Below are 8005 nucleotides of genomic sequence, written 5' to 3'. Positions count from 1 at the left end.
TCTGCTCTGAGATGCTTAACGGGATTATTCATGCTGACAGGCGGCGCGCCCCACCTGGCTCCGAGGGAACTCCACATTGCACTGCATCTGCCCCGCCAGATCGGCCCAAGCGGCCCCCGCTGCTCGATGCGGCCTTGACGGGCCGGCCAAGCCGGCCTTAACACCTGAGTAAGCGCCGACCAATGATGACGACATGGATTGTCATCGTTCGTTGGGTTTGGTGTGACCATCTTGGTCCTGTCGCGATAGCTTCATCCATGATTGTGCTCTCAATCGTTTACATGGTATTTCTGATTCCTGGAAATGAGCAGTTTGATTGTCAAATGTAAAATTATCATTAGCTCCCAAGACCGTATGTATCTAGGTCCTCCAACGCCGTCTACCAGAGGTATCGCAAAATGCTCCCCCCACGCTTAGCAAACAAGTGACACGACTCTCGGCCACACAAACAAGTACATCATGCACACCGCAAACAAAAACGACAGCACGGCGACTTCCTCCGAGCCAAAGTGGAACGTATACCGCATGAGGTCGAGCGCCTTGGTCTTCTGCCTCCGCTCCGCCAGCTGTTGCTTCGGAAAGTTCTTCGTGTGGGCCCACGGCACGGGCAGACCCCGGTCGTCGAGGATCTGCTCGGCTGTGATCTTGGCCCCCGCCAGCACAATGGGCACACCCGTGCCGGGGTGCGTGCTGGCGCCGACAAAGTAGGCATTCTCAAGACCCTCGGCGCGGGTGCGCGGCCGGAAGGCGAGGACGTTGGGTACGCTGTGCGTCAGACCGAGGATGGCGCCCTTGTCGAGGTTGAACTTGTCCTCCCAGCTCAGCGGGTTGTTGACAATTTCGTTTGTGATGAACTGCCCAATCGGCGCACAGCCGGTCCTCGCGCTGATCGTCTCGAGCACGGCGGCGCGCGCGCGGGCGACGAGGTTGATCCACGACTTTTCGTCCGTCGGCAGGCCAGGGGCGTCCACACCGCCCTTGGAACGGGCGAGGTGGCCAATGGGAACGAGAACAATGATGGCGTCGCCGTCCTCGGGTGCCGCGCTGGGATCAATCCTGCTCGGTACATTGACGTAGAAGCTCGGCTGGTCGGGGAGACCGTGGCGCTTGAAAATGGCATCAAACGACTCGCGGTATTCTTCGGCGAGGAAAATGTTGTGGGTGCCGAGCTCGGGGATCTTGCGGTTCACGCTCCAGTAGAACGAGATGGAACTGCAGGATGCCTCCTTCTTCTGCAGCGACTGGCTGTACGCAACGGTGCTGGGCGTCTTGGGCATCAGGTTGCTGTAGGCGTAGACGAGGTCGGCGTTGATGACGACGACATCCGCCGACAGAGACTCGCCCGACTCGAGAACGACTCCAGTCGCGCGGTTGCTTTCCTCGGCGGTAGAAATGCTGGCAACGGACGTGTTGAGGCGGTATTCGACGCCCATCTGCTCTCCAATGCGGACGAGCGCCGCGATGATGGCGTGGAAGCCTCCCCTGGGATACCAGATGCCCTCGGCAAACTCGGTGTACTGGAGCAGAGAGTAGGTGGCCGGCGCATCAAACGGGGACATGCCCATGTACATGACGGCAAAGGTAAAGACACGCCTGAGCCTCTCGGTCCAGAAGTAGCGACTCGCGCGAGCATAGATGCTCTCGAGGGGGTGAAGCGCCACGACATGTTTCAGCAAGCTTGGCCGCGCGAGGTTGAACAAGGACGTAAAGTTGCGATGAAGGACGTCGGTCACGGACACCTCGTAGTGGGTATGCGCCTCACGCATCCAGCTCAGGTAGCGCGCAAACCCTTCCTTGCCCTCCCAGCGCTCGACTTCAACCTTCATAGTCGCCAGGTCGGACGAGTGCTTGAAGAGCTCGCCGTCGTGGAACCAGACATTGTAGTTGACATCCTGGCAGCGGAGGAGGTCGACGCCCGAGTCGGCAATGGTGGTGTCCAGATCGCGGAACGTCTCATGGAAGAGCTGAGGCAGCAGAAGGAGCGAGGGACCTTGGTCGAAGCGGTAGCCCTCGTGGTGAATGAGAGAGCAGCGGCCTCCAGTGAAGTCATTCTTCTCGAGGACAGTCACCTTGTAGCCAGCCTTGGCAAGACGCGCAGCAATGGCGACGCCACCTGCGCCGGCACCTAGTTTGCAGAAAAGGCGTCAGATAAGATCAGAGGAGAGGCAGGCGGTAGAGGTTCCACGGGTCTTACCAACGACGATGGCCTTTCGAGGCTTTTCGCCTGACTTTTGCATTGTGAATACTTGCAAGCCGTCTGTCTATTCGTGTGTCTTGCTGTAACGAGCTGCAATGTGGAAGGACAAACAGGCACAAAGTTGTACGGCACAAGCTTGCGTCTTATCACGACTGGAGGTACAGATGACGAGAGTGTGGCTGTACTTCTTGTCAAGCAGGAGGTGGTAGCCAGAGATGAACAAGAAAAATACAAGAGCAAACATGCGGCGGGACTACAGGTAAGGTAAGGTAAGGTAAGGTAGGTAAGGTAGGTAGTTAGGTGTAGAGCGTATGACGCGACGAAGAGAGGTCTCGGTCCAATGCATATCCCATGTGCGAGGCTAGCCAGCACTCGCGCATGATGTACCGGTAGGCGGAGCTCGATGAAAGCCTCCGGCCATCGTGGCCGAGGCGCGTGGTTCCATGGCGCGAATGTGCAGTGATGACACGTAGATTCGGGAGATGCATGCAAGGGAGCTCCGTGGCAGGCCTGCCGGGGGTGGCTTGTGACAAGAGCTTGGCGTGCAGAAAGTAGAAGGTCGTGGGCAACTAGTCGGTTCACGAGGTGAGACTGGCAAGACTGGTCATTGCGTGGGCCGCAGAGGCAGAATCGATTCCAGACCAGGTGGGATAGCAACCGCGTTGGTGATGTTTGGCCTGTGACACTGCGCCTGCTGCGAGGGCTCGGGTGGAACGAGAGGAAAAACTGACGGTTCTCATTGGTAAGGCATGTGTCGAGGAGGCTTGGCCTGACTTGGGGTTGACGTGTAATGGACGTCGATGTCGAAAGATACTACAGTACAAGCACGTACTGAGTAGCAATGAATCCATTCGGAAGATGCGGGGTGGTTGAGGGGGGTTGAGGCGGGTTGAGGGGGCCTGCGGACGTGGTAGGGCTCTCGCAGGGGAAAAGCGGGTCGCTGTAGGGGGTGTTGAGGCGGCAAGAGCAGGGCTCCAAGGGCTCCAAGGGCTCCAAGGGCTCCAAGGGCTCCAAGGGCTCCAAGGGCAGGATTCTGGCATGAACGCATCATAGACTTTGTGGAAACTTGCGCTGTATTTCCCCCCATTGCACTCAACTGCATGTCGCTCTGGGCTGAAGCCACGGTCCACCTGAAGGCACGGCCTGCCAAGATGCCCGAAGTTCCGACGAAGAAGATATCCGTAGCGGCAGAGACGGAGGCTGGCTCGCTGTGGTCTTGCCTTGCCGTTGGTGTATGCCCCTGCATCAAGCAACCAAGCTCGATAAAACTAGGGTAAGTAGCTGTGCCCAGGCAGTCAGGGTACCGTTTCGGAGCCTTTCTGTGCGAGTGCGAGCTGCGGCATCGATAAGTGAGTGATGAAGCGACGATTACGACAGTCCTCACCTCTGCAGAATCGCCTCTCCTGCCCGGCTCTCTTCTTTTTTTTTCTTTTTTTTTTTGGTCATTTTCCATCTGACTCTCAGTCCGTGTCAGCAATCAGCATTGACTCTGTTGTCGGCTGTGCAGCACAAAGTCTCGCGTCTGTCGTCACCTTGTCATCTCTCACTGTTATCTCCTCCTGTTCTCTCCTCTTTCCCATACCAAGCACCGACCACATCTAGTCACCTCCACTCAGTCACTGTGTATCGCTCTGATTCACACCCTCTTTCTGTCACATTGATTCACCAGTCAACGCCTCCATGCGTGTCAGGCGTGTGGCGCACCACCCCAACGACCCGGTACCTTGCATCACGTATCACAGGTACTAAGGGAAGGGTACGCACCTGTTCCACGACAAAGCCTCAAAATACCAGCCATAGGGAGGAAGCAGCAGTGACTAACACCCGTCTCGGCAGAATTCTTCTGAATTCACCGTCTGTGCCCGACCGACAGCTCTGCTCACTGGCTTGACTACAAGTTGTGCTGCTTGAAATCACCAAACGCCAACTTTCACCACTACCCACCAACCACCACCGTGAAATCTGCCGTCTTTCCTCCGCCAAACGCGCCTGCCGGGACCTGACAAAGACGGTCAACTCTTTGCCGGCGCGCATATCACCCATTATGGGGTACGATAATGCCCTCGTGTGAGTGTCCCTTGGCCTGCTTGTCGTGGAACCCATGGTGGAAAAGCTCACAGTTCTAGCCACCTCTTCTGGACAGTGCCGCCTGCCACCCTCTTGACCATTGTGGTGTACCCATTCCTAACACGCGTCGACGCGGCAAACTGTGCTTTATCGTAACGGTTGCCGTTGTGGCCACCATCCCCTGGGACTCTTACCTGATTCGCACCAACATCTGGAACTATCCTCCCGATGCAGTCCTCGGCTACTCCCTCTTTGACATCCCCGCCGAGGAGCTTTTCTTCTTTGTCATCCAGACCTACCTCACAGCACAGCTGTACATCCTGCTCAACAAGCCTGTGCTACACGCCCAGTATCTCAATGCACCCTGGGCTGTCCCTGCTGGCATTCGAAGGGCCAAGATTGCCGGCCAAGTCTTCCTCGCAGCCGCCATCGTCTACGGCTGTCATCTCATCTCAGGAAGTGCCAAAGGTACATACCTCGGCCTGATCCTCGCATGGGCTGCCCCCTTTGCCCTCTTGACGTGGTCCATCACGGCCCATTTCATACTCGCCCTGCCATGGACTTCGACCCTGCTTCCCATTGTCGCCCCGACAGTCTATCTCTGGGTCGTCGACGAGCTCGCCCTGGGTCGTGGCACCTGGGCCATCCAGAGCGGCACCAAGCTCGGCGTGCGGCTCTTCGGCCATCTCGAAATCGAGGAGGCCGTCTTTTTCCTCGTCACCAACATGCTTGTCGTCTTTGGCCTTGCTGCGTTCGACAAGGCTGTCGCTGTCGTCGACGCCCACCCCGACGTCTTTGCCGAGCCCTCGGACACGCTGTCCATGTCCCTCATCAAGGCGCGCTTCTGGCCGAGCAAGCACTACGACATGCGTCGCATCACCGCCATCAGGCAAGCGGCGTCCCGCCTTGCCAAGAAGAGCCGCAGCTTCTCTCTTGCCAGTTCGGCATTCCCCGGCCGTCTGCGCATCCACATGACCCTCCTGTATGATCCCCCGCTACATCACCTAGGCCTTCAAGGCGAAGTATGCTGACCTTGCTTCCAGATACTCATACTGCCGTCTGGCGGACGACCTCGTTGATGACGCGGCGGACAATGCTGTTGCGTCCGACTGGATCGATAAGCTGCAAAAGCATCTCGACCTTTCCTACGCTGAAGTCAACAAGACGAAACCCTCGTCGCAGAAGGAGTCCATGTCGTCCCGCGAGTACGCCGACTCGACCTTCCCCTCTTCGGCATTGGAGACCCTGCGTCATCTCCCTGTCCATCTCATCCCCAAAAGACCCTTTGACGACCTTCTCCAGGGATTCGTCATGGATATGGACTTTGACCAAGCGGCCGGCCAGTTTCCGATCACCAATGTAGCAGATCTCGAGCTATATGCTTCCTACGTGGCGAGCACTGTCGGTCTGATGTGCCTCGAGCTCGTCTTCCACCACTGCATCCCCGGCTTTCCCACCCATCTCTACGACACTGACGCCAGGGCCGAGACGGACGCCACCAAGCTGGGCCTCCCCAGGAACAAGGTGACCAGTACGGGTGTCGTGCTGCAACGCCACAGCACAAAAGGAGCCACCACCCGCAACCAGCTCCGTGTCGCCGCCTGCCGCATGGGTCTCGCGCTGCAGTACGTCAACATTGCGCGCGACATTGCCGTCGACGCGCGCATCGGCCGCGTCTACCTGCCGACGACGTGGCTCCAGGAGGCCGGTCTCACGCACCAAGATGTTCTACGCAGCCCCCGCAGCGACGGCGTCATGCAGGTGCGCAAGCGGTTGCTGGACCTGGCTTTTGACCTGTACGATGAGTCCCGGGCCGTCATGGTGGAGATTCCGCCTGCCGCTCGAGCGCCCATGATTGTGGCTGTCGAGAGCTACATGGAGATTGGCCGTGTGCTCCGTGATGGTGCGGCGGCCGCCAAGGCGCCCCAGGAGGCCGAAAGGGGCGTCCATGGCGGTGGGCGGGCGACTGTGCCCAAGGGACGGCGAATCTGGGTGGCTTGGAGCACTTTGATAATGTCGTAGATTTTTTGCTGCATTTGCTGCATTTGCTGCATTTGCTGCATTTGCTGCGACAAGCGATGGATCGCGAGGTCCTGCTGCAAAGAGCCTACACTGCAGACGCAGAGATTCAGTAGGATATGAAGTTTATGACATGACGAGGGCTCAATAGACTATTCATTTTAGATCATCTTGCTCTATAAAGACCAAAACTACCTGTCAAAATAAGGATGATGTTGTCAAAGCTTGATGTTGTCAAAGTTGGTGATGTGGCAGGCAATCTAGTCGGACGCAGTGGACGCAGTGGACGCAGTGGACCGGCGAGTGCATCAACGCAAGGTCCGTCCACGGCACCGCACCGTTTTGCCAAGACGAGCGAGCCGCATGAAAACGCCGCCACAAACGCCGCCACAAACGGCAACACCGCCACAAACGGCAATAAGCTCTAATCCGTCAGCCCCCGTTGAGATTGAGACGTCCGTCAAGAACTTCCATCACCAGCTTCCTTCTTCATCAAAATCCCACCGCTCTCCACGACAGAACTAGACTCAACTGGCACCCAAACAACACATGCCACAACCTAGAAGCATGGCAATGTAGCGCAGACTTCCATCTGCTTTACCAATTGGGTCCACCTCGCACCGCAAAAGTCGCACGAGAGTCAGCACGCCAGCCCTCTCCTCCGCCCTTCGCCCTCCGACCTCGAGCCTCGATGCATCTCGTCCGATTCGATTGTTAGCGACCAACCGACCGCTCCAGCCTGCAGCCTGCAGCCTGCATCCTGCAGGCGGCCGACCATACATTCTATACCTTATTTTCTAGAGCCTTGAATCTGCCCGTCATGAGGGCAGCGAACACTTGGCGGCCTGTGCTGCGGGAGCTCTCGAAGCCCACACGAGCATCCCACATGGCGACCAGCACCGCGCGGCGCGCCTTCACGACAAGATCAAGTTGCCGCGCACAGCTGCCGCACCCACCGCCACCCAATACAATGCCTCCCGTATCCCAACAACAGGCCGAACGAGCCCTCCTCTCCAAACTCTCGACGCTGACACCCGGCCAACTCTCCACCCTCCTGTCCGCCCCGCCAGGCACCCTCCCGAGCGCTCCCTCACCACAGCCCGGCGGCGTCCCGCCTCCGCAGAGCCGCCTGCGCCGCTGGACGCTGCGCCTCGCCATTGCCTTGCTCTCGCTCTACGTGGGCTACTCTGCCGGCGACGAGCTGTGCCACGTCGACCCGTGGATCAGCACCCTGGCCCGCATGAAGCTCTCTCACGACGACCAGGACGCGGAGGACAACCTGGCCCACGCCGGCGCGCTCCCCATGGTGGCACGGACGCAGAACGCCATGTTTTACCAGGCGGGCTACCCGCTCTCGCACCAGCTCCTCGACCAGTCCGACCGCGAGGCCCTCTACGCCATGGCGGAAGAGACGGGCGTCGTCCGGACGTACCCCGCCGACGACCCCTCCGACACGACGCCGCTCTGCTGGCCCGCCCACGCCGAGCTGCCGCCGCACCTGCGGCCCGCGCACCTCGTGACGGGGCCCCTCAGCCGCGACGAGGCCCTCGGCCAAATCCACCAGGTCTACCGCGACCCGCTCACCGGCCAGCTCTCCCTGCTGCTCACCTTTGGCGCCGACACCCAGGGCTTCCCCGGCGCCGTCCACGGCGGCGCCATCGCCACCGTCATGGACGAGGCCATGGCCGCATCGCCGCCCAGGCCTTCCGCCGCCGCGGCGCC

The 8005-nt window shown here is 59.1% G+C and overlaps 3 protein-coding genes across 3 annotated transcripts in view; 2 read left to right on the top strand and 1 right to left on the bottom strand.

Annotated features, from left to right (window-relative positions):
* Window positions 1–413: 413 nt before the first annotated feature.
* On the bottom strand, window positions 414–2237 carry VDAG_00320 (phytoene dehydrogenase; the record flags this gene model as incomplete). Its single annotated transcript, XM_009651697.1, has 2 exons — window positions 414–2125; window positions 2195–2237. 2 exons carry the CDS (start codon window positions 2235–2237, stop codon window positions 414–416), a joined length of 1755 nt encoding a protein of 584 aa, XP_009649992.1.
* Window positions 2238–4241: 2004 nt separating this feature from the next.
* On the top strand, window positions 4242–6286 carry VDAG_00319 (phytoene synthase; the record flags this gene model as incomplete). The annotated part of the gene is made up of 3 exons (XM_009651696.1): window positions 4242–4264; window positions 4341–5246; window positions 5308–6286. The coding sequence occupies 3 exons, from the start codon at window positions 4242–4244 to the stop codon at window positions 6284–6286; spliced, it is 1908 nt and encodes a 635-aa protein (XP_009649991.1).
* Window positions 6287–7169: 883 nt separating this feature from the next.
* Window positions 7170–8005, top strand: part of VDAG_00318 (uncharacterized protein) — a gene marked incomplete at both ends in the record, with an annotated part of 1483 nt that continues 647 nt past the window's right edge. The window contains one exon of the mRNA XM_009651695.1: window positions 7170–7949. Coding sequence (XP_009649990.1) covers window positions 7170–7949 — 780 coding nt within the window. The remainder of the gene's footprint in view (window positions 7950–8005) is intronic.

Source organism: Verticillium dahliae, genomic scaffold (genome assembly GCF_000150675.1).
Source record: "Verticillium dahliae VdLs.17 supercont1.1 genomic scaffold, whole genome shotgun sequence".
Classification (NCBI taxonomy): domain Eukaryota; kingdom Fungi; phylum Ascomycota; class Sordariomycetes; order Glomerellales; family Plectosphaerellaceae; genus Verticillium; species Verticillium dahliae.
The sequence above is the reverse complement of the archived record's forward strand: the minus strand, read 5'-3'. Positions and strand labels throughout refer to the sequence as shown.